The sequence below is a fragment of the Barbus barbus genome (genome assembly GCF_936440315.1).
Source record: "Barbus barbus genome assembly, chromosome: 14".
Classification (NCBI taxonomy): domain Eukaryota; kingdom Metazoa; phylum Chordata; class Actinopteri; order Cypriniformes; family Cyprinidae; genus Barbus; species Barbus barbus.
Genome location: NC_136742.1, coordinates 1,826,675 through 1,853,685, shown reverse-complemented (window position 1 = coordinate 1,853,685; position 27,011 = coordinate 1,826,675). Strand labels below are relative to the sequence as shown.

The window sequence follows — 27,011 nt, the reverse complement described above, 5'->3', positions numbered from 1 at the left end:
TTCCTGAAAATACTTATTGTCAAAAGTCACATCAAGGTCGATATGAATGACATGTTTCATCATTGGCCCTTGTGTGTCTTTTTTAAAAGGAAGTATATATCATATTTTAGATGAAGTAACCCTATGTAGGTGCATAATGGTCAATGAAAACAATCTTGTTCCCAATAGTATGGTGTATAGTGAGAATTTCCAAATTAATAAAGTTTTGCAAGAGAAGGCCAGAGAATGCAAATGAAAACGCATTTGAGAACAAGCCAATTAACTAATGAATGTATCCAACGTGAATCAGAGATACAATAAGAGAGAGAGCAAGCGTGAGCGGGGATGGAGCAACATTCAACGGGCAGACAGGCAGAGTCGATGACCTCCCTTCCCGCTCCTGTCAATCAAACGGCCCCTCTGCCCTCCCTGAACTGATGGGGGTCAAAGATGGATGTGGACAAAAAGGAAAGTCCATCTGACAGACAACAATCTCTCATCTGTGCTTCATGTGGAGGGAGGAGAGCGAAATGAAAAGTGGATGAGCACAGCGGGATCAGACGGATGACAAGGTAGTCCAATTAAAGATGGCCCAGGACCACAGCGCTCTCTTATCACATCAGTGAAACACATGTGCGCGCGCACACACACACACACACGCGCGCGCTTGTGCTCTTCCTGTTTTATAGGGCCAATTTTGCAATTAGAGATATTGGTGACAGCAGATGTCAAAGAATGCCAGTGAGAGAGAGAGAGTAATGCAGCTGTCTACACAACACTGTGATTATCCTGTGTGTGTGTGTGTGTGTGTGTGTGTGTGTGATGGTGGAGGGATTATCTGCAGTGTGTTTGCGTGTGTACACTCTTAAAACAGATGTGTTAAAAACAACACAACCTGTGTTATATCTTAACACACCCGTGTGTCTAGTTAAGGACAACACATTTTGTGTTACTTTTAACTCAACCAGTGTGTTATTCTTCTTTACACATTCAGTGTGTTAAAATATTTAACACACTAATGTGTCATTGATAACACAATTTGTGTCATAGATGTGCTATTTTTTTATCAGTTACAATGAATGCAATACAAAAAACAACTTTTTTCTTTCAAATATATACATATTTATTAAAACTTCACTTCTGAATTTTCACAAAGGCAATATTCACATGTCATTTGAATTTCATAAAGATTTTTAAACAATTTTATATCTTGGATTTACAAAAAGGTTTTCTTTCTTAGAAATCATGTGAAGTGGTTTTACATCAGCAGCATTGCTTAAATTAATGACTTTATATTCATTTGTTCTTTGGACAGCATATGCATACAAGTGTGGGTGAAAATACAGTTGAGATAGAACTCTAAGAAAAACTACAACCCTTTCTTTTTCACATTGTGGAACTATGTGTAAAACTTCACCAAAGAGACGCTCTTCTTTTAAGTCACGGTTTAAAGCAATTACACAACCAGTTTGAAAAGTCTGACCGAACGCATTAACAGAGTGAGAAACGAGAACAGTGCTACATGTGTCAAGTTCATAGCCAAAGCTTGAGGATATCTGCTGTACAATTTGTGATTTCTAAAATGTGAGCCATCACAGTAATCACGCAATTTGTCGTCACTTTCGGTTGAATCCACAAAGAGCTTTTGCATTTGTTCATTGTCAAAAAGAAACTTCAGAGTATCAATAATAGATATGTACTGACATGTATCTGCTATTAACACTTGAGTTAATGTACCTTGCTTTCTTGCAGTATCACCTCTGTTTCCAAGGAAGATTTCTGTTGGCTTGATGAAAGAGTGGTTTGCTGCAAAATATTTGGTCATTTTGTAGGGGGTATCAACTTCCTCAAACATATGTCGTCCTCTTTCAAATTCATCCATCAAAGTCTGCAATTCATCACTGGGTATAGAGTAACGATTAAGCAGAGATGTGGTTTTCTCTTGCAAACAGTCCAGGGTTTCGCAGAGCAGTTCTTTTGTGCATGTGATGCTTCTTTGCACATCAGTCAGAGTACAATTTGAAGAGGAGTACATTTTTGCAACAAATGCTGCTGCACAGCTTTGGTAGTCAGAGGTGCTGCAAGTACTGGAGCCATCAAAATTAGTTTCTGGAATATCAACAGCAGCAGAGCAAGATGGAGCTGGAAAGTCCTCACTCGTGCTGGTGTCACGGTCTTGTTCTAAATGTAATGGGTTTGCAACCTGAGCATGCTCTCTATTGAGATGTTTAGTATAAGAATTGAAGTTATGGTATGTTCGTTGGCAATTGTTTTGACTACAAACAATTGTATAATCCTGTCCATCAGAAAGTGCATGGACATGCCTAAGATGAATTATGAGTTTCCGGACGTCTTTTGAAGTTGATTTTTTACACCTTGGACATATGTACATGGTGGTACAATTTAGGATAGTGCTTGAAGCTTCGAAATAAGCTCCACAACTTTGGATCTCTTCCCACCAGAGAAAGGAATGTCATATACATTTTCAAGGAAATTAAAGACCGATGTAAGTTGGACAGGATATTGTACATTGCAAACCCAATACGTTTTGAACAGCTTGTCAATGGCACACGTCAGACTGTTATCGTTGAGTGGAATGGTGACTTTGTCATTCTCGGCCACAATGATGTATTGCGCTGTAGAACTGGGGGCTCCTAAACAGACAATGTGGGGTTGATGGTTTTCCACCATTGTCTGGGAATGATCCAGGAGGCTGGAGATGCTGGTTCCAGCCTGTAAACATAAAAGTAAATTTTTTAAAAGCTATTATTAAAACAATTCAAGTGACTGAAGGTTTTCTTAAAGGGATAGTTCACCCAAAAATTTGAATTCTGTCAGTAATTACTCACCCTCATGTCGTTCCAAAACCGTAAGACCTTCTATTATCTTCGGAACACAAATTAAGATATTTTTGATGAAATCTGAGAACTGTCTGACTCTTCATAAACAGCAACAGACACAAAACTGAAATGTTCCCAAATGCAGAAACGTAGAAAGGACATCAGTAAAATTGTCTGTGACATCAGTGATTCATCTGTAATTTTACAAATTCAACAACTTTTTCCTCCTCATTCCATCTGCTGCCTGTATGCCGCCATTGTGAAGAGAGTATCATGACGCATGCACTTGCTTCCGCTTGATGTAAACAAGGCATGCATTTGCTGTCCTCTGCTCATAAACAAAACACGACGAGTGCTTTGTTTACATGGACAGGAAAGCCTGTGCATACGTCGTGATACTCTCTCCAAAACTGCAGCACACCACGGCAGATGATAAAGAGAAGAGTTGTTGAATAAAGTTGTTATTTTTGTTTTCTTTGAGCACAAATGTATCATAGCTTCATATCAGCACAACTGAACCCCTGATGTCACATGGACTCTTTTACCTATATCCTACATTTCTGTGCTTGGGAACATTTCAGGTGTGTTGCTGTTTATGGAGGGTCAGAAAGCTTTTGAATTTCATCAAAAATATCTTAATTTGTGTTTGCAAAGTTGAATGAAGGTGTTACGGGTTTGGAACGACATGAGGGTGAATAATTAATGACTAAGTAATAAAACTTTTTTGGATGAACTCTCTCTTTAATTCATTTGCATTCATTGAACTGAAGGCCAGGGATATTTTCTTATTTATGTTCAAAAGAAAATAGGAATGCACAATATTATCACTTCACTGTTTTGTATCACTGCATTTCATTTGAGAATGCACATACAGAATGATGTGTTTAGTGTGATAGCGTGCAGTGACAACAGCAGCAACAGCCTCCCTTTGGTACTAATGTTCATTCGGTAAGGCGTTTTTTTTTTTTGTTTAGTGGCCGCTGTTGGTCTATTTATAACAAAATAAAAAGTAAAATGCACAAATAACCTTAAGATACTTAGCCAAAGTGAGCTAAAAAATACTGACAAAAACCTAATATTGTGCATCCCTAAAAGAAAACAATGAAAACAGTATAGTTTTATGTAAATTAGAGAGTCATGTAATTAAGTAACATCACAAAGTGCTTGCACAGAAAACTAACAAACTAAAACATAAACATATTAGGGCAATCAAGCTGCTTACCGGCTTAATGTCCAAGAGGTAAGAAAGGGCTGACTTTGTACTGCATTTGGCCCAACCTTTGCTCCTCCCGGACGCAGTGGGGGGCAGCAGTGTAGTAAGAATTTGAAGAGCTCTGTAACATGACTCTGTAGTATAATAAAAAAAAAACACAAAATATAATGGCATTTTTCAAATGGCTGAAATAATGGCAGACTTTGATCTCCAACTTTGCCTTCAGAGAACTAGTAAAACTAATGGTGTCCACTGAAAGAAAAACAACGGTTTGACAGAACAAGCAAAGTAGCCTACCTTCACTCTCATTATCAGTTGGCATGACCAGAGGATCTTTCACTGTGGACATCTTTTGCAACTTCCGAACAATATTTCCTTCCCATTTTCGAAGAAAGAGGTCAGCCTTCCCAGGAAACATTTTTCCAAACTCAGTGTCAAGCTACAACATAGGATACAATACACAATTACAACACTACCGTGTTTTCTCAGTATGTTCACAAATGATCAAATCTAAGTTTATGCAATCATAACAGTAAAAACAAAACTACTATACTTCAGTTTTATGATTTGAATTAAACTGATTGAAGTAAAATAAATGGTGGAGCTTGATTTCAGTGCACCTTACAATCTCTAGCTTGCAGCAGACTGATGGTTGGAGGGGAGTGGTTAAAGGATGTTTAAAGGACTTTATTTTATTTTATACTTTATTTTAATTAAATTGCATAGAATTTTTCATCACAAGATTAGTAATGTGCACTAACAAAGTATAAAAAAAAAAACATTTTGAATTCATTTGGACTTTAAATGTTAATATTTAGCAGCCTTGTCCCTGTACTGACAAGTCTATTTATACCTAGCTAGAAGAAAAAAACACAAAACACAAGATGCAAAACACAAGATGTTCTTACCAAGTATGGCATGTCTACAAATCGAGGATATTGTTCAAAAATCTCTTGCACTGTTGGGGACGTGTTTGCAATCCATAACCTGCGATTACTGTATGTTTTCTCCATGCCCAATTTGATGGTATTGAGGTTTTCTGTAGATGGTTTCTTCCTTTTGATCACAGTCATCCACTCCTGAGTGGAGTCCTCCTCCCCTTCAGCATATGTTATATCCAAAGTAAAAAAGGCAAAGAAAAACACCAATCTGTTATATACATATACTGATTACACATACATTCATAATGTAAAATGTAGTTAACAAACAGTGTTATAATGAATATTTATTACAAAAACAGCTAACAAAAGCTAGATAAACCTTCAAGATATAAACCTAAACACATCCTTTTTGAGATAAAGACATGCGAATGTCGAAGTCAATCAAATGTTAAACGTTACAGTAATAAATCATAGTATTATTTAAAGACATTTAACAAGACATCAATACATTATGTTGTTTAATGAAAGAAAGGCGACGGATAGCAGTGAAAGTGATAAGAGTTAGCTGCTAGCTGCTACCGCTTTGTCAAACTCATTAACGACAATCCTGCCATGGCCGCAGCGTTTTATCGGACGTCATATAATTGGCAACAAATCAAGCAAAGAAAAACAAACTCGTTAAAAATAAGTTCTCTCCAGAAAGCGAGGAACAAACGTACCAAAATGTAAAGAAATAATAATGTGTGAAGCATTAACTATCTGACGCCGTTTTCGCCCTGTTCAACACCGCCTCTCGTGACTACCGAAAATACCCGTATGCACGACTAGAGGCTGCTAACTAAATGCACATTTGACCGTCTAAAAAATTCACATTAAACATATATATGACAGTTTCTAATAATTAAAAATAATAAATCCAAATACCTGACATGTGCACTGCATCCAAGTCACCCATGGATGGAGATAGAGGCGCGAAATTGCTTAACGGCTTGCGGAGTGACGTAGCAGCAATGTGATTGGATGATAGTTAACACATGTTGTGTTGGACACACTGTGTTGTTTCTCTCTTTCTCTCTCTCTCTCTCTTTTACACATGATCAACTTAAAATTACACAAAATGTGTTAAAATAGCCATAACACAAAAAATGTGTTATTAATTAACACATCCTTTTTGAGAGTGTATGATGGCATGAGTTTGCCTTTCTGCACATTCATACACACATATTCAAAGATAACAAAAAAAAGTCAGCATGAAATGAAAATTCACCCTATCTATTTTCTAAATCTTATTGTGAACAATTTATCAATGCATGTTTAATAAAAAAAAAAAATTCAATGTATATGTATGCATATTTGTGTGTGTGTGTGTGTGGCTTTATTGTTCTGCGGTGCATTTTTCCCAGAAGCATTATTAGCGAACTATGGTGGTAAGTTCCTCTATTGGTAACAACGGAACTGGTGTCCATAGCTGCTTTTGGGAAACGCACCCCTAAATGACAGAAAGATTAAGACAGACAACATTCAGTGCTTCCATAAGAGAGCAACAGGAATGATTCCCTCACATGTAACCCATATAATCCAGTGTTTTGTATCAAAGCTGAAGAAAATGTGAGTGGTGCAAAACTCACCTCTACAATTTAAGATGAAGAGAATGGTTTCTAGTGGCTTGCAATGTGGATTTCTGACCTCTCTGTGATATTTAGATTTATTTATTTATTTTTGCTGTTTTCTGTCTTCTTCTTTATCTTCCTATTTCATAATTATTTTCCTATTCCTATTTATCTTCCTCTTTTGTAATCTATTTTGGCACTTATTATTTTGAAATGTTGCCTTTTTTTCTTTTCTTTTCTTTTCTTTTCTTTGATTGTTGTGTAGTATTTTTTTAATTCTGTTGTTGTTCATATAAAAATGATTTTAAAACAATACTGAGAGAGACAAACACTACTGATAACCTCACCAGTAGAACACTGAGCTCCACCTGGAGTGGAATTCATGAAAATTTCAGCTGTTTATAGACAAGCGTCCGGCAGCAGACATACAGCATGAGTGTGTGTGTGTCTGTGTGTGTGTGTGTGTGTTTATGGTGATTGGGCTCATGGGGCCTCGTATATTCTGAGTGTATACATTATTTTGATGCATTGTATTTTCATATTTTCTCTTCACGTGCTGAATTTTCACATTAACGTAAATGAGAAAGCACTTTTCACTCGACTGCGAGCGGCCAATGGGGATATTATGATCAATCTCAAATCCAAAACACAATCAGAGCCGCATCCCTCCACTGAATCTCTCTCTCTTTCTATCTGTCTGGCAGTGAAAGTTATTCCAGCACATTAAACTGAATATAAACAAAGAGAGTATTGTGTGAGAGAAACAAAAGCCTCCGGCTCCAGCACATACACACACACTCCATGCCAGCCTCATCCTTCTCTTCGCTCTCCGTGAAGCGAGAGCCATCGAGTCCTGTAACAAAGGCGCTTGAGTCCATATGGATATGATTAAAATGCGCTTACTGATTATGATTAATGCCATTGTGAAAATTAAAAGAGAGCACATATAAACTCACAATTCATCAGTAAACACACACCTCAGCAATTGCTGTCTCTCACACACATCCCTCTCTACCAAATCCTCTGTTTATTGTATTTTACATATGTCACATTCTAGGATCAATCCATATTTTCAAGACTGGGCACATAAAATGAGATCACTGAAAAAGAAATAACTGAAAAACCCATATCGGTCAAACACTAATCTGAGAAGTGGAGGAGACATGTGCCCATCAATGTCTATGATGTGGCTTGCTTCAGTTGATTTGATTTGCAATAAAATGTCTAAACATCCCAACAACTGAATCGGTTCAATTTCATAAGATATTAAGGCTTACAGAAAATTTTGACTACTATTATCTACTTTACTATATTTTACCCCATGGGCAAATACATTTATCTTGTTTCAAGGATAATCTTCACTTTTTTGTTAGATTTATGCTTAAAGCAATAAAGAACAATTTGGCAATGTGATAAACTAGATGAAGTTGAAAACAAGTAGTGTTACAGGAACCAAGTTTACTTTTAAAGTATCTTGCTTTAGGAGTGTTTACATACTTTACTGGCAAACAAGCCAGAAATACTGATTAAGAAATTGACTTTATGCAGTATGGTGGTTATGATGCATAAAAAAGCAGCCAGCCTCAGTAATGTGTGTGTGTGTGTGTACCTACTTAACCGTATTTTGGGGACATATTTGTACCCTAAAGTGAGGTAAACCTGACAAAATCTCCAAAAACCTCCCTTTGGGGACGTCCTCATTTGTAAAACAGGTTTAAAAATAAACTAAACAAAGTTTTTTGAAATTGTAAAAATGCAGAAAGCCTCCTGTGAGGGCTAGGTGTAGGGTAGGTGTAGGGCAATAGCACACACAGTTTGTACAGTATAAAAACCATTACGCCTATGGGATGTCCCCATTTAGATAGCTAAGTAAACGTGTGTGTGTGTGTGTGTGTGTGTGGAGCAGTAGGAGCGCTAATATTTATGCCTTCTCTGCCTCTCTCATTAACTTATGCAGCAGCTGAGGTGAAGAATGTGGCATGTTAATTTCTAATGTTAAAGGCTCTTTTTTATTATCACTTTTCATGTGACAAGCTCTCATTTTGTTGCTATTTCAGTTGCTGGTGAAGATAATTACATGCTAGTTAATTGCGTAGAATTTGGATAGCAAATAGGATGGTCTTTGAAGCACAGATAAAGGCAGGTGAAGAGAATCAGAGTCACCATGCAGGAACTTCCTCAAAAAGTACCATATTACTGTAGTGATGTTACAGGTAGCTAATGATTACTATAGCTATGTGCTGATAGATGGATTACCATACTCTTGTGCCATGTTAGATTAAGTGTTCAAAGAATACTGTTACATCAAGTCAAATCAAGTTGAGCTTTATTTTCAATCCGCTACATGTGGGGACATACAGTGGAACGAAATGTCGTGTCTCGCAGGACCACGGTGCTACATAAATACAGACATACAACAATGAAGTAAAAAACACTATAAACATAAGTATACTATATATATAAGTATATACCCTATACAAACTAAAAAATAGAAGATAAAAAATACAAACTATACGAATGCTTCACATAAATATTTACCCCATACAAACTAAAAAAATAGAAGATAAAAAATACAAACTATACGAATGCTTAACATAAATATTTACCCTATACAAACTAAACAATACAAACTATACGAATGCTTCACAAATACTGTACATGTGCAAAGAGAGACATTTTGAGTCAAGCAGCTGGTTGGGGAACAGAGCAGGATGATTGTTTCCATGTTTCAGCAGGTAGGGGTTTGCATGGAGTTTCAGAGGGGGGCGGGGTGATTTGAGTTCAGGGCTCTCACAGTCTGAGGGTAAAAGCTGTTGAGCAGTCTGGCGGAGCGGGCTCTGATGCTCCGGTACCGTCTTCCTAATGGTAGGAGCTGGAAGAGACTGTGGGATAACTCCCGCGATAGTCGGGCCGGAGGGCTCGCGGCCAGCGGACTCGCGGTGATCCCGCCGAACTCCCATGCCGACTTGCAGTGGGCTATGGCGGGATCATGAGTGGCGACTTCCTTGCCGCGGGACAGACAGACATAGGAACAGGAAGCCCTCCTGGGCTAGCTTGGAAGCTGAGGCTTCTCCTGGGCATGACAAGGAGTCAGGGGCTCTCACAGGGTCCCTCAGCAACCGCCTCCACTTCCACGACAAGGGGGCAGACTGCCCCAGACGAGTCTCTGTGGACAAGACCGACCGACATGACATGATTAAAACGTTCCTGTGGGCACGACACAACAAAACCGGCACTCCTGGCCGGAACAAAGAAACAGCGGCGGCCGTCGGGCTTGACTCAGCGGCGATCCGGCGGGCTTGACTCCCGCGAATGGCGGGCTCGGTGAGCTGCGGACGGCGGTGTGACTTGGGGGAGCCGCCGACGGTGGGTTGGCTTTCCCCACGGACGGCGGTCTTGGGTGAGCCGCGGACGGCAGCGGATAACTCCCGCGATAGTCGGGCCAGAGGGCTCGCGGCCAGCGGACTCGCGGTGATCCCGCCGAACTCCCACGCCGACTTGCAGTGGGCTATGGTGGGATCACGAGTGGCGACTTCCTTGCCGCGGGACAGACAGACACAGGAACAAAACAAAAGACTTTTGAAAACTAAAAAACAAAATGATGTGAAGGGGCGCCACTTACTGTTTAGGTCTGGTCTTCTGTCACGGTGCACACACGAGGGAGGAACGAGGAGGACACAGGAACACGCAGATGAGGATGTAACTCAAATAATAGTCTTTACTGAACACATCAAGGCAGGGCAAGACAAGGCTTACAGACAGGAAACACCGGGGGTAACGAGTAGACCAGACGAAATCAAACTGAACAGACAGGACTATAAATACACAGGTAAATCATAGATAACGAGACAAACACAGCTGGACAAGGATTAACTAATGATTACATATAACAAGGACAGGCAACAAACCAAATATGGACACAAGAGGAACACATGACACACACGACAGAGGCCTGACACATGTTACATATTCAAAACACTATAGTAATACGGCAGTGCAGTACTACAGTAATTGTCTTAAAAACATGGTAATACATGGTACTATGTCTGCATATCAAAACTACTATGATACGTCAAACACACACACATATCTGCACCGTGATGTTACTTTCAAAACAAAAATGTAATGTAGCAGTGCTACAGTATCATACTATACAGCAGGGGTTCTCAAAGTCTACATTCAAAGGTCCAAATCTGAATTTTCATCAGTGTCAAAGGTCCGGAACAATTGGTTATTACAAAACGTGTTTTTAATAAACATACATAACATATAACAAATAAACACTCATTTTAAAAAAAAGGTTCCCTTTGCATTCAAAATACTTTAATAACAAGTGCAAAAGTGGCAAAACAATTAATTTAAGTGTCAGCAGGAGAAGTCGACCTATAATGTTTTTTTCTCTGGCCAATGCCGATATTTAGAAATCAGGGCAGCCTATGGCCGATACATGATGCTGATTTTTTGGGCCGATTTTCTCTTTGTTTTCTTTTATATCAAAAGAGAGTTTGCGTAAATGGTTATTGCAGGGCACAAGATAGTAATAGTAGTAGTAGTAGCCTAATTCATAGTAATAATACATGGCTCAAAACTTAAGCACCTTCTCAAAACAGTTCTGAAGCATGCTTTTTTGTTTATGTTTGCTGACAGACACCAGTGTTTCCCGCAGACTAGCAAATGCAAGTCGATTCTCTGCCAGCAGGAGGCGCTGTTGGAGCGTGATATATAGCTGTTTCCCCGGTAACGACTGTAATCAAATAAGCCCTACTTTATCAGCCATTACAGGAAAGACCAAATGAAAATTGACATCAAAGCTTTTCTGAAGAAAACGGACGGTTCTTTTAAAAGATACATTCATATAAAAACACCCGCGCAGCATTTTATTTTTGAAACGCGCAGTGCTCAGTTTATTCAACGAAGTATAAGCCTTTTGGAAAATCTATTTGTAGCGGTCAGTTTTGATATTGTGACAAGCCGCCACAAATAAATTATTTGTGATTACGTCAAACGTCATACGCTCACTGGATGTCATGATGACAACAAATGTCATGAAGGAAAAGTTTCAATATCTCGCCTGCAATTTCGGACCTTCTCCAAAAAGACATAAAAAAATAAGAATAAATAAACAAATGATTTACAAGTTTAACGTGCGTTTATCAAAGTAGGAAATATAATTATTAGTGTTCTTGAAATATGAAATAGAAGCGGGTCCGGATTGAATTCCCTCTGGGTCCGGATCCGGACCGGAGTCCGGACTTTGAGAAGCACTGCTATACAGTTACTACTACAAAAACACTATGGTCTGACACTTAGTCTAACACTAGTCAAAAAACAAAATGGTACTACAATGGTAACTTTCAGAAACCATGGTTATACATGTGACATGCACAAACACCCTTTAAAAAAAACATATTGCATGTCCAAAATCTGTAAAACTTTAATAATTATAATACTTATAATAACCAAAACACTATAGTGTTCCAAATTATTGGCACATGCCAAACAATTGCATAACAACTGTCAAAAACAAGGTAATACCATTATCAACATATCAGAAATATTGCGATGCTCTGGTACATGTCTACAAAAACCATGTTAGTACCACGGTAGATCATCCAAAACAAGTATATGGTACTTTTTGCTTGATTTCTACAAGTTTTGATGAGGTTTGTTAAGACGCAGCCGTGGTAAGGCCTCCAGATGACTGGCCAAGCATGCCACAAACACGGTGCGCCTGTGTTTTGCTTGCTTTCGGTTTTATCATATTTGTCAGCTCAGCTGTGTGCAGGAATAACAAGCAGGCGAGTTTAATCTGCTGCGGGAGAGATCTGATGAAGGCAGGCAGCAATAAGAGCAGATCTCATTAACATTGCCGTGTAGCTTTATCCTAATGAAGTTATGGACACAGCCAAAGCAATTACACATGCAAATAGAATTAGCTAAAGCAAAATAGTGGGCCGATTGGATTGTGTTCTCACATACAGAAATCTAAAGCATTTGCCAGCCTTTTAATCAATAAAGGAGTTGACGCTTTGCCACATCCAATTAACGGAAATCCCATAATAATTATTAACATGGGTGTCTGTAAAACCGAGAAACATCAGATGAGATCGCCTACAGGGTGATACAAATATTGTATGTCTTAGTTTTACAGCTTTAAGGGCAGTAGACTTAAAGTGCCCCAATTATGGGTAATGAAAGGTTCATATTTTGGTCTTGGGAGTCCCCAACAACAGGTTGACATGCATGTAAGGTCAAAAACACTTTCATTGTCTTACAATATGCATTTATTTTCAGTGATGTGCAAGTTACTTCCAAACTGTAATACATTACAGATTATTATTACTGTTACTATATTTTATATTACTATATTATATATTACTATACAGATTATATATTACTATATTTTGTTCCGGCTTTTTATTAAGTTCATTTAGAAAAAAACGTTTGGAGCAGCTTTTGTTCATTAAATAAGTTTTTTATTTCTAAAAGTAATGACCAAGCGGCCAGCGGCAGACCAGCAGGCTGATCATAGCTTATGCTTGATCAATTTAGCCTTCTCAAATCATCATGACTTGTCTAAAATAAAATCTATAGATATACTAAAACAGTTCAAGCATACAACAATGTTTAAACGCTAAACCTAGATAAATGTGTGCTGCATCCTAGTTTGTGTGGAGAGTGGAAGCTAAAGCGCAGGACATGGAGGCACCAGCGCAATCAATTGCAATTTTTCTTCAATGGAAACAACTTACGCTATAATATTTTGTTTGTAAGAGTAATACATCATTCGTAACTGTAAAGGGTCTACTTTTATTTGTGTGCACTCACAATGTCAACAAAAACTCTTTAATATTATTGTTATCTGTGAATATAGGCGCATCTAACGAGGAGATGACGAATCCTTACTATTTACCCCGGTCACATTCAAGGTAATTACTTTTGCTGGGGCTTTTGCTTTACTGCGTGTATTTGAACGCAGAACTCTTCAGCTGTGCTTACGGCTCGCTGCTGCTGCGGGACACTAAACACCGTCGAGCCGCTCGGACTTGTGTTGTTTCCACCAGCGCGGCAATTTTTTTTCATCAATAATTGATGGATGTCTAAAATATAAAGATAAGGAGAAGCCTAAAACAGGCCCGAGGACCGGCCAGCGTCTGAACTATGACTTGAATATTGGCCCGAAGCCCGGCCCTAGGGGCGTAAAAAAGTCGGAGCCCGACTTTAAATTTAAAAAAAAAAACTTGGGGGCTAAAAGTGTGTTGTAACGCAAGCGTTACTGAACATGTACCGAGTAAAATATTATTGAAAATTGATTAGTAATCACTTACACTACTGTGTTACAGCAAAAAGTAATACGTTACTGTAATGCATTACTAAGAGTAATACATCAAATACATTAATACATTACAGTAATACATTACTCCTAACACTGTTTATTTTTTACCTTATTTGCTCAATGACTCCCAAACGATTCGTTTAACGATTCATTTTTCCAAACCCCTTCTTTGCGTGACACTAATCAGTGATTGGTCGATTGTTCTCATTTTCATTTCATCACACCTGTAATGCCTGATAAAACAAATAATAATAATAATAATAATAAAAATAAATAAATAAACAGTTCGCAGTGCTGCTTTGTGTACAGCGTTACAGGGGAAACAGCTATTTTTACCTTTCCAGAAGCGACACCTAGTGGCATAGAATGAATTTGCATTTTCATTCAGACCAACATGAAAAGACCAACAAGTGGGCGGGAAATATGCTAATGTTTCATGTTGACATCAACATGAAACGGGTTGGAATTCGTTTTAAAAATGAGATTTGAAATGTACTGCATTCTTGCTTAACTAACCGCATAGTCTCAGCATAAGCAGCGGCCAATGAACAATAATTATAACATAACATTACAAACCAATGTCATAACTTATTAAAACATTTCACACTATTATAGATATTATTTTCATATAATTGTATATCATTTTATTTTATAGTGTTTGTTAACTTGCAACTATGGACACCGTCTAAAGTTCTTCAAACAATGAATGGAGAACGTTGAATGCCAGCTTTTTCTTTTTATTTAGTTTTTCCCAAGCCAGTAAAATGCAGAGTGCTCACAGGTGCAAAAACTAAAAATTATATACGGGAAAACCCCTAAAGCAGAACAAAAAAAACCAACAACTTCAAAGTACAAAATCAAACAAACCAACAAAAAATAACCTTGGTTCAAGTATTACAATAATTCAATCAGAGTACTCCTCAAAAGCTACTGCACTCACTGCACACAGGTCCAAAAGACTACCTGACTGCTTCATTATATGAGAATTTATACTCATGGGTTCAACCATTTCTCAGAAGCTGTAATATCACATGACAATAATATGAAGTAATATCACATAAAAAGGAGTAAAAATCGAATAACACCATTTCCTTCTATACACCAATATCAATAGCATAATATACCATAACTTCAGTATCTCAGTATCTATTGTAAATCAGTTTCCACCCTTTTCCACTCATACTTGGTATCTCACACTCCCCATGATGCCACACAGCAAAGGTATAAAAAGGCTGACAAAAGTCCTTTTGGGTCTTGTACTCAGTTCAAGATGGCCACCACCACAAATGCCGATCCAGGCAGTAGCAAAACAATCTGCAAGAAAAACTCAAATGTCCAACAGTTCTAGTGTTTAGACGGCCAATCCGAGCACAACAATCCAGCCGAAGGTGTGCAAATGTGTGTGTGTGTGTGTGTGTATAATCCATCTCTCCACCTCGCTGACACATCAAGGTAAATAAAGAATTTTTAAAACCCAAATATGTGTTCATGTATTAATACCAAAAGGGCTAGGCAGAGGGAACAGAGGGCAGCTCTGTGACATTTCTCCCCCCTTCTGCAGACGACCACTGTCGTCCTGAGTGTCGAGCTTCCACCCCTCCAAGAACCGGGGTCGAAACACCCATTTCAGTAATTACGTCCTCAGATTCGGGACAAAAAGTCAGCAACCTTGTTTCTGGCTCCCAGGCAGTATTTTACCGTGAACTGATAGGGCTGAAGAGACAAAGCCCATCTTCTAATCCGGGCATTGGAGTCCTTCATTCGATCCAACCATTGCAGAGCTTAATGGTCGGTTTCTAGCACAAAGGGTCTCCCCAGAATGTAGTACCGGAAGGAATCCATGGCCCATTTTATGGCCAGGCACTCCTTCTCCACGGTCGAATAACGTGTTTCTCGAGGGAACAGTTTCCGGCTCAAGAAGGCCACGGGTCTGTGGTCTCTATCCACCTCCTGCAGTAACACTGCCCCCAGTCCAACTCCTGAGGCACCCGTCTGCAGGATGAACGGTTTCTGGAAATCCGGGCTCAGCAGAACGGAGTCTCCGCATACTGCCCCTTGTAAGTCCTGGAAAGCTCGCTCACATTGCTCCGTCCAGACCACCTTGTTGGGAACTGTAGCTCTAGTGAGATCTGTAAGCACAGAGGCCCTTGAAGAAAAGTTAGGTATCTGCGATACCATCCCAACATGCCAAGGAAAGATCTCACCTGTTTCTTAGTGGCAGGGGGACGGTACCTTCGGACGGTCGCTACTTTATCCAACTGCGGGCGAATGACTCCTCCTCCAATCACAAATCCCAAGTAGCTGATCTCTCGTTTAGCTATTGTACACTTCTTTGGATTAATGGTAAGACCTGCTGCCTTAATTCTCCCTAGGACTTGCCTCAGATGTTGACAGTGGTCTTCCCAGGTCTCACTGAAGATGACCACATCGTCCAGATAGGCTGAAGCAAACTCCCGGGTGCCTTGCAGGATCTGATCCATTAGGCGTTGGAAAGTCGCTGGCGCACCCTGCAGGCCAAATGGCATAACCCGGAAATGTTATAGCCCAAAAGGGGTTTTAAAAGCTGTCAGTTCTTTGGCTCTGGAAGTTAAAGGAACCTGCCAGTACCCCTTGCATAAGTCCACTGTTGATAGGTATTTGGCTCTGCCCAGTCTTTCCACCAACTCATCAATTCTTGGCATCGAATAGGGGTCTACCTTAGACAAGCTGTTAATTTGTCTAAAGTCAATACAAAATCGCAGGGTGCCATCCTTTTTCGGGACTAGAACAATGGGGCCTCACTATGGGAGGGTTCAATCACACCCATGGAAAGCATAATGTCTAGTTCATCTTTAAGCACCACTACCAAGCGTTCAGGGATCCGATAACTCTTCTGGCGGGCTGGTGTTGCCTCCCTAAGGATGACATCATGTACCATCAGATCAGTATGCCCCGATTTCTCTTGAAACAACTCCGGATCCAACAGCTGCTTTACCTGGTCTCTTTAGGGCTGCTCTAAATGGGATACATCCACTGCTTGTTGGGTGCAGCTGGTTGGAAAATACTGCTCTATTGGTTCCTCTTCTTCCCTGACCACACGAACACAGAGTTGAGCAGCCTCCGACTCAGCCCTCGGGTGAAATTCTTTCAACAAATTAATATGGAAGGTTTGCTTTTTCTTCCCCCGCTCTGGCATAGAGATCTCATATGTCACACTGCCAGTTTTCCGCACTACTTTGTAGGGACCATGCCACTTAGCTAACAACTTATTCTCACTGGTAGGCAGCAGCAGCAGCACCTTTTGGCCCTGCTCCAATGATCTCTCCCTTGCCTTCTTATCATACCACACTTTCTGTGTTTGCTGGGCTTTTTTGATGTTCTCCTGGGCCAATGATGTCATCTCTTCCAGACGCTCTCTCACTTGGATCACGTACTGCATGGACAAAACTGCATGTACCATCCTTGGGTCTCTCCCACTGCTCCTTAAGCAAGTCCAAAGGGCCTCTCACCTGCCGGCCATATAACAGTTAAAATGGGGAGAAACCTGTGGAAGCTTATGGCACCTCCCTGTAAGCAAACAACAGATATGGTAACCATTGGTCCCAGTCTGACCCTGACTTCAAGTCAAGTCAAGTCAAGTCAAGTCAGCTTTATTGTCAATTCTTCCACATGTACAGCACATACATACAGAGAATTGAAATTGCATTACTCTCAGACCCTTCGGATAGTCTGATTTTTGTCAGACTATCCGAAGAGGTAATTTGCAGTCAATGTTGGATGGGTAGTGATCAGCCAATGCTGCACAAGTGACAGGTGCCGGTCACAGTTTGTTGGTCGGTGGGGGGGGGGGGGTGTCACAGAGTCAGAGTTCCTAGTGTGTTGCTGTGTTAAATGGGGGTGAAAGAGGGGAGGGGGGGCAAGGACGGGAGGGAGTTCAGCTTCCTGACAGCCTGATGTATGAAGCTGTCCTTCAGTCTGCTGGTCCTCGCCTGGAGACTCCGCAGTCTCCTCCCTGATGGCAGCAGACTGAAGAAGCTGTGTGTCGGGTGTGTGGGATCGCCTGCAATGCGGAGGGCTTTGCGGGTGAGACGGGTGCTGTAGATGTCCTGGAGGGAGGGGAGAGAGACACCAACGATCTTCTCAGCTGCTCTCACTATGTGTTGAAGTGACTTGCGGCAGGATGCGTTGCAAGCGCCATACCACACAGTGATGCAGCTAGTTAGGATGCTCTCGATGGTGCCTCTGTAGAAGGTGCACATGATGGGGGCCGGGGCTCTGTCTCTTCTGAGTTTGCGGAGGAAGTAGAGACGCTGCTGTGCTTTCTTGGCCAGTGCTACAGTGTTGTTAGTCCAGGAGAGGTCCTCAGTGATGTGCACACCCAGGAACTTGGTGCTGCTCATTCTCTCCACAGTCGCACCGTTGATGGTCAGAGGGGCATGCTGAGTGTGTACTCTCCTGAAGTCAACAACAATCTCCTTCGTCTTCTTCACATTCAGAGAGAGATTGTTGTCACTGCACCACCCGGCCAGGCGGCTCACCTCGCTCCTGTAGTTTGTCTCATCTCTGTTGCTGATGAGACCCACCACAGTCGTGTCATCCGCAAACTTAATGAAAATGTTGGAGTTGTGTGATGGTGTGCAGTCGTGGGTCAGCAGAGTGAAGAGGAGGGGGCTCAGCACACATCCTTGGGGGGCCCCAGTGTTCAGTGTGATGGTGCTGGATGTGTTACTGCCGACCCGTACTGCTTGAGGTCTCCCGGTCAGGAAGTCCAACAGCCAGTTGCACAGAGAGGTATTGAGCCCCAGCTGGGCCAGTTTGTGAGTGAGCTGCTGAGGGATGGTTGTGTTGAATGCTGAACTGAAGTCTATGAACAGCATCCTGACATATGAGTCTTTTTTCTCCAGATGTGTGAGGGCTGGGTGGAGGGCAGTGGTGATGGCATCATCGGTCGAGCGGTTGGACCTATATGCAAACTGGAAGGGGTCCAGGGAGGGGGGGAGGACAGACTTGATGTGGTGCAAGACTAGCCGTTCAAAGCACTTCATGAGGATGGGAGTGAGTGCTATTGGACGGTAGTCATTGAAGCAGGATGGAGATGACTTCTTAGGGACTGGAATGATGGTGGTAGCTTTGAAGCATGTGGGGACAACAGCCTGATTTAGTGAGATGTTGAAGATGTCTGTGAAGACCTCAGTGAGTTCCACTGCACAGTCTCTCAGTACACGCCCAGGAATGTTGTCAGGACCCGGAGCTTTGCGTGCATTGATCCTGCTGAGGGATCTCCTCACACTGTCCGGGGACAGCGTCATCACCTGGTCACCGGGAGGAGGTGGAGTCTTCTGTGCAGTGGTGCTGTTTTGTGCCTCAAAGCGAGCAAAGAAGGCATTCAGCTCGTTCAGCAGGGGGATGGTGTTGTCACAGGTCTGTGGTGGGGGCTTGTAATCCGTAATGGTCTGTATCCCCTGCCACAGGCTCCGCGTGTCTCTGCTGTCGCTGAAACGATGGGCTATCCTCCTGGAGTACTGTCTCTTGGCCTCTTTGATGCCGCGGGATAGGTTGACCCTAGCTGTCTTCAGGCCCTCCTCATCTCCAGCTCTAAAGGCAGCGTTCCGAGCCTTCAGAAGTCTGTAGACCTCCCCTGTCATCCACGGCTTCTGGTTGGCCCAGACAGTGATGGACTTTGTGACCGTTACATCATCAATGCACTTGGAGATGTAGGCAGTAACAGTCTCTGAGTACTCTTGGAGGTCTGTAGTATTGTTGTATGTGGCAGCCTGTTTAAACATATTCCAGTCAGTGGTGTCAAAGCAGTCTTGAAGTGCCTCTGACGACCCTTCCGGCCACACTTGAATCTGTTTGTGAACTGGTTTGGTGACTTTAACGAGCGGTCTGTATGCAGGCATTAGCATGACAGTGATGTGGTCTGAGGCTCCGAGGTGGGGGAGGGGGAGGGCCTTGTAAGCTCCTCTCTGGGTGGTGTAAACAAAGTCCAGAGTGTTTTTTCCCCTTGTTGGAAAGTCTATGTGTTGGTGAATTTTTGGGAACACACTCTTTAAGTCTGCGTGATTGAAATCCCCAGCCAAGATAAGAAAAGCATCTGGGTGGGCTGTCTGCTGCTCACTGGTGTGCTGGTACAGATCATTTAGTGCCTCACTCCTGTTGTTGTTGCTGGAGCTGGGAGGGATGTATACAGCAACGAGCAGTATGGCTGTATATTCCCTCGGTAGATAGAACGGCCAGCACTTAATAATCATAAACTCCACTAGGGGTGAGCAGTGTTTGCAGACCACAACAGCGTCGCGACACCATGCATCATTGATGTAAACACAAAGCCCGCCGCCGCGGATCTTACCTCCCTCGACGAGAGCTCTGTCAGCTCGATAGCATGTTAGCTGGTCGAGCTGTATGGCGCAGTCCGGTACGCTGTTGTTAAGCCATGTTTCCGTAAACACAAAAACACAACAGTCTCTTACAGTCCTCTGAGTAGAGCGGAGTAGTCGGATGTAGTCCAGTTTATTGTCCAAAGAGCGTACGTTCGCCAGTACGATGGTGGGGATAGCTGGCTTGTGTGGGTTGGCCGCTAGCCTAGCTCGGATACCTCCGCGCTTACCCCTCTTCTGCTTCCTCTCACGCCGCTTGTAGCGCCTCCGCTGTGGGCGAGATGCAGTAGTGGGGGTCGGTGATGGAGAAGGCCTTCGGAGCAGACCGAGGTCCCGCAGCTCTTCAGCGTGCGCGGAGTTTAACTCTAAAAATGTGGTTCTGCCGACATCGAGCAGAAACTCACGACTGTATGTGCGCTTAAAGACAGGTAGACGAGACGAAGATGTGCAAAAACATTGCGACTTACAAGACAAAAAACACGAAAACACCGGTTTGTCGGGAGAGAGAGAAGCTGCTGCGACTGCGCGCGCCGCCATCTTAGGACTTGGAAACGAACCTTTTAGTGTTTGGTTGAAGCGCTCAACCAAACCAATTGTCTAGGGGTGGTAAGGTGTTGTCTTAATAGCCCTAATCCCCAACAGTTGGTACACCTGTTTCAACAGCAAGGGCATAAAATTAGTACCCTGATCTGTTAAAACTTCACGGGGAACACCCACCCTGGAAAACAGCTGCACAAGGCAGTTAGCTACTTGTCTAGCTTTGATGTTTCTACGGGGAAAGGCTTCCGGATACTTGGTGGCATAGTCACAGATCACTAAAATGTACCGGTTCCCATTCCTACTTCTTTCCAGGGGCCCCACTACATCCATTCCCAGGCAACTGAAGGGTGTGTCAATCACTGGCAATGGTAATAAATGTGCAGGTGCCACTCTCCTTCCTGAAGTCATCTGACACTCTGTCGAAGTACGAATTAACTCAGTTACATCCGTATATATCTTTGGCCAAGTGAACCGACTTGCAATCCTTGCTAATGTTTTATGCTTGCCTAAGTGTCTAGCCCATGGAACAGAATGTCGCAGAGTCATAATGGTATGGCGCATTGATTCCGGAACTACTAATGCCTCAACTTTCATCTGATAGAGTATACCCTTCTTCAGGATGTACTTTTCCTCCATTAAACAAGAGATTATGTCATTTCTAACCCCGTCTACTTCAGACACCTTCTGAAACCAATCCTGCAAAGTAGAATCCTTTCCCTGCAGTTCAGCTATGTCCTCAGGTATAATCATGTTAAGAGGCCCTTCGGGTAACGGCAGCTCCTCAACTTGCCTACTCTCCACACTACACTCAAATTTAAGCTTACGCCTTTCCTTTTTAGATTTATGTCTTTTCTCACAGGCTAGCTCAACATCAGTATCACTAAATGGCAACTCATTGAAGTCTGCTCTAGCACTCTGAGCCCGGGTTACTGCATAACAGGACTGAACTTGGGACACCAAATCACAGAGATAACAGGACTGAACTTGGGACACCAAATCACAGAGAATGGGGAGATCTTGCCCCAGAACCACCTCATAAGGTAAGTGGGACGAGACAGCCACATGCAACAAGTACGTCTGCCCCTGCACTGTCAAATAAATCTCAGCAGTAGGATACTCCCTGATTTCTCCATGCACACAACACACTTTACTGAAGTTCTGAGTCATATATTCATCTTCAGGAACCAAGCTGTCATGCACTAGAGTCTGAGTGCTACCTGTATCCACTAAGGCCTTGGCTGACTGACCATTCACAAGTACCTGCATTAATATTTCTGTGGTATGTACTTGCAACGCCTCGTGTGACGGATGGGGGCATGGCACATATGAGAGAGCAGAATGCTTAACCTTCCTGGATGGACAAAAAGGCTTAGTATGTCCTAATTCACCACAATAGTAGCATATAACTTCCTGTTTGTTAGTTCTATCCCCTTGCTTACAAGCAAAACTCACTTTGCCTTGGGCATGACCACCCTCACCCCCAGACTTACTTGGCCCTCTTTGACTCCGACCTCCAAAGCTGCGCTGGGCATCTCAGCGTGCTGCCAGGTACTTCTCTGCAAGCTTGGCTGCTTCTTCTGATGTGGCCGGATCATGCTCCTTAATCCACACGTCAGGGCTTATCATGCTCATAAATTGTTCCAAGAAAATGAGTTCTGACATCTGCAGAATAGTGCATGTCTCTGGCTTCACCCATTTTGAGAAGAGATGTGAGTCTCCCATATAGCTCCCGCGGGGTGTCATCTGGTAGAATCTCTGAAGAGCGAAACCTTTGCTGGTAGATATCTGCATTAATGTCATATTTTACAAGGAGGGCCTCCTTGACTTGGTCATAGTCCTCAGCATCAGCCCCATGAATGGCCACATAGGCACTAAGGGCCTTTCCTGTTAACAGGGGAACCAGTCTTATCGCCCAATTGGCTTTAGGCCATCTGCATGCGGTGGCCATCCTCTCAAATGACGTCAGAAACTGCTCAATGTCATCATCTCTTGTCAAAGGATGTAATCTCGGCTCCATACTTCCTGCTGATGTGCCTTCTCCTATAGGCACTGGACTTATGGTTGGCGATATTGTCTGACTTCCCCGTCGAGCCCCTCCAGCCTGGATCTCTAAGACCTGGTGCTGAATTTGCTGGAATTGGTGCTGCATATTCCGCCAGTGCTGGTCTTGCTTCACCATTACTTGCGCCATTCGATCGTCACGGGCTGCTTGTGACTGCAGGAGAACTTTAACCAGGTTGGCCAGTTCTGACAACTTTCCTTCTGTGGAGCCCACTGCAGGAGATGATGTTATTGGGTCACTCACACCCTCAGCAACTGTTTCAGCACCCTCAGTAGAGCTGGGTGCCTCCTGACTTAAACCTGGCTATTCTTGTGGCACTTCATCTCGGTCTTGTCTGGTCTTGGGTGGCATTATGATCCCACTTCTGACACATCTTGTCAACTTGCAACTAGGGACACCGTCTAAAGTTCTTCAAACAATGAATGGAGAATGTTCCATGCCAGTTTTACAAAAAATTCCATAGGGAAAAATGTACTAGGTTACGTATGTAACCCAGGTTCCCTGAAGGGAACGAGAGCTGCGTCCGAAAACGCTACGGGAACGCCTTCAGCGTCACCACGCTCTGAATATCTCCTGTAATCAGTCAAAATAGAAGGGCGAGGCGTCACGGGCGGGGTGACGTCACGACCAGGAAGTATATAAGAGGCGGAGCCGGCGTCAGCTTCAAGTCATGAAGCAAGTGCTGGCAGGGATGCCGGAAATGTGGCCACGAGACGCAGCTCTCGTTCCCTTCAGGGAACCTGGGTTACATACGTAACCTAGTACGTTCCCTTCCAGGAACTTTCGAGCAGCGTCCGAAAACGTTATGGGAACGAGATACCAACGCCGCCAGACTGACAAGTCCCTGCCTGGTGTCAGGACGAAAGGACGGAGGAGCCTGGAGTGGCTCGGATGTCGAGGTTATAGAACCTGGCGAATGTCAGGGGCATGGACCACCCAGCAGCGTTGCAGATGTCCTGCATAGAGACACCTGCCAAGAAGGCCTTGGAGGCCGCCACACCTCGTGTTGAGTGCGCTCTGACTCCCAACGGCGGGGGGACGCTCAGAGGCCTCGTATGCTAGATTAATGGCATCCACTATCCACCTACTAAGAGTGGGCTTCGTAGCAGGAAGACCCCTCTTAGGTGGACCAAAGCACACGAGCAATTGGTCCGACTTTCTCCACAGGGCAGCTCTGTGGATGTACGTGCCCAGTGCTCGCACTGGACACATACAGTTGTGCCTTTCCTGGTCTGGCTCCCTGAAGGGAGGAGGACAGAAGGCCTGGAGTACGACTGGCTGTGGTACAACCGTTGGAACCTTCGGTACGTACCCCGCACGGGGGTAGAGAAAGACTTTCGCCGAACCGGCACTGGCTGGCCACCGATAAGGGCGTGGTATGACGAAATAGCTGTCACGTAGACCTTAATAGTGGAGTGAGTTAACCCTGCGGAGAAACGGGCCTGCAGGAACTCCAGAACTGCGCGAATCGGGCAGTTGACTGGGTCGAGCTGGTGGTCCCCGCACCAAGAAGTGAAGAGTTTCCACTTCAAGGCGTACAGTTTCCTCGTGGAGGGAGCTCTGGATTGGAGGATGGTCTCGACAACCTCGGTTGACAGACCGGAAGCTATGAGTTGTGCCCCCTCAGAGGCCACACCCACAGCTTCCACAACTCCGAGCGAGGGTGCACAAAGGTGCCCCTGGCCAGTGAGAGGAGATCTCTCCTGATCGACACCGGCCACGTGGTGCCGTCGAGGAGAGAAATCAGGTCCGAGAACCATACTCGGCCCAGCCAGAACGGCGCTACTAACAGTAGACTGACCTTGTCCCGGCGCACTCTCGCCAGAACTCCCGGGAGCAGAGCGATCGGGGGGAAGGCATACAGACGGAGCCTCGGCCAAGTCTGTACCATAGCGTCCAGTCCCAGAGGAGCTGGAGGAGCTAGAGAGAACCAGAGGGGACATTGTGCTGACTCTCTAGTCGCAAAGAGGTCCACCTGTGCCTGGCCAAAAACCTTCCAAATCTGCTTCACCACCTGGGGATGAAGCATCCATTCCCCGGGCCTCGGCCCCTGTCTCGACAGGACGTCTGCTCCCACATTGAGATACCCAGGAATGTGCACAGCTCTCAGTGATAGGAGCTTGCCCTGGGACCACACAAGGATCTGGTGTGCCAGCTTGTACAAGGGGCGCGACCGCAGACCTCCTTGGTGGTTGATGTAAGAGACCACTGCTGTGCTGTCGGTGCGGACCAGCACGTGGTGACCTCTCAGGTCTGGGAGAAAGTGCTTCAGTGCACGGAACACAGCTAGGATCTCTAACCAGTTGATATGCCACGTCAGTTGGCGACCACTCCACAGACCGCAGGCAGGGTGGTCACTCATGACCGCACCGCAACCGGTGAGGGAGGCGTTCGTCGCAAGCGAGATGCGGCGACAAGGAGCTCCCGGCACCGGGCCCTGAGACAAGAACCAAGGTTTCCTCCACATGTCTAAGGCACGGACACAACGGCGTGACACTTTGACAGCGCGGAGCGGGTTTCCCCTCAGGGAGACCCCCTTGGTCTTGAGCCACCACTGTAGGGGCCTCATGTACAGCAGGCCGAACGAAACCATGCTGGACGCAGCTGCCATGAGCCCAAGCAGCCTCTGAAACTGCTTGACAGGTGATGGCTGGCCCTCTCGCACTCTCATGACTGCCGTGAGGATCGACTCGATCCGAGCAGGGGTCAAACGAGCCTGCATCGTGGTCGAATCCCACACCACGCCTAGATAAGTGGTTCTCTGAGCTGGCGAAAGCACACTTTTCTTGGCGTTTAGTCTTAACCCCAAATCTTTCATGTGGGCGAGAACGACATCTTGATGCCGAATCGCCAACCGCTCTGGTTGAGCGAGGATCAACCAATCGTCGATATAATTGAGTATGCGGATGGCCTGCAGTTGCAACGGCACCAGAGCACTTGGTGAAAGTGTGGGTTGAGAGTGCTAGGCCAAAGGGAAGAACCCGATACTGGTACGCTTTGCCCCCGACAGCGAACCTCAGGAACTCCCTGTGAGGGGGAAGGATGGGTACAATGGAAATAGGCATCTTTGAGGTCTATCGTGACAAACCAGTCCTCGGACCTGATTTGAGACACGATCTGCCTGACAGTGAGCCTCTTGAACTTCAGCTTTCTGACTGAGCGGTTCAGAAGACGCAAATCCAGTATGGGCCTCAGCCCCCCATCCTTCTTTGGAACAATGAAGTACCGGCTGTAGAAGCCGGTATGGACTTCGTGAGGAGGAACCAACTCGATGGCTTCCTTCCTCAGCAAAGTATCTACTTCCTGTTCCAAAACCAGAGCCTGCTCGGGGCCGACCGCAGTCACAACAACCCCGTTGAATGGCGGAGGTGGCCCATCGAACTGGATGCAATAGCCATTCACTACCGTCTGCAGGACTCAAGGAGACACATTCGGCAGTCGCTGCCAGGCTGCCAAATGATCTACTAAGGGAATCAGTCTCTCGAGACTGACCTCTGGTGTCAGAGAAGCGGCCAGACCGCTGACTCGATGCGGCGCACCGGAAGGAGACGTGCGATCTGGCGGCTGAGGCGAGTCTCTCAGGCCCGCTGTATTCACAGGCGGAGAAACCTGAGGGAGATACTCGCTGGGACCCGCTGCGCCCTGGAACAACGGCAGGGTTGGCAGACAGGTCCCCGGAGGGCACCGAGGGGAGACGGTCACCGAGTACCGCGGTGTAAGCCGCTCCGCCCCATTAGGGGTCGCCCTCCGCAGTCCTAAGGCTCGCCCATCAGGACTTCTTTGCCGAGGACCTCTTGGCCGACAAGACAGCCCTCAGATCTGCCTTTGGCCGCGAGGTCCCCAGCGCAGAGCGCCGCCGCTCTTGGCTCCGCCGCGGGGGAGCACGAGAGGCTACGCTCTGCTTCTGCACTGCCCTGTGTGAGGAGCTGGCATGCGGAGGAGGCTGCTCCCGCCCAGCGGCCTCCAGAGTCGACGACAGAGCTCACAGCGTCGCCGAACAGGCCAGAAGGCTGAAGCGGGGCGTCCAGAAAGCAGACCCTGTCCTTCTCCATAATATCGGACAGGGTCAGCCATAAATGCCTCTACGCTGCCACCATAGCTGCCATGGAGCGGCCGATGGCACGGAGGGCAAGATCAGCGGTCCTCCTGAGCTCGGAGATATCATCAGCTCTGATATCCCTGCCTTCATCT

At 44.4% G+C, this 27,011-nt stretch overlaps 1 protein-coding gene across 2 annotated transcripts; it reads right to left on the bottom strand.

The window, feature by feature from the left end:
- Positions 1-1,087: 1,087 nt before the first annotated feature.
- LOC306880081 (uncharacterized protein) lies at positions 1,088-5,866 on the bottom strand. Of its 2 annotated transcripts, none has more exons than XM_079433367.1 (5): positions 5,838-5,866; positions 4,941-5,131; positions 4,330-4,471; positions 4,042-4,166; positions 1,088-2,712 (listed from the first exon to the last, which is right to left on the bottom strand). In XM_079433367.1, exons 1-5 carry the CDS (start codon positions 5,842-5,844, stop codon positions 2,383-2,385), a joined length of 795 nt encoding a protein of 264 aa, XP_079289493.1. In that variant the 5' UTR covers positions 5,845-5,866; the 3' UTR covers positions 1,088-2,382. The 2 variants fall into 2 exon arrangements, with proteins under 2 accessions (XP_079289493.1, XP_079289494.1); XM_079433368.1 differs by lacking the exon at positions 5,838-5,866 and adding an exon at positions 5,633-5,710.
- Between the last annotated feature and the right edge of the window lie 21,145 nt (positions 5,867-27,011).

Coding starts and splice junctions, on each gene's coding strand:
- LOC306880081 (XM_079433367.1), bottom strand. Junction 4,472..4,940: donor TTGTAGACATGCCATACTTG/GTAAGAACATCT, acceptor CCTATGTTGTAG/CTTGACACTGAGTTTGGAAA. Junction 2,713..4,041: donor ACCTCTTGGACATTAAGCCG/GTAAGCAGCTTG, acceptor TTATGTTTACAG/GCTGGAACCAGCATCTCCAG.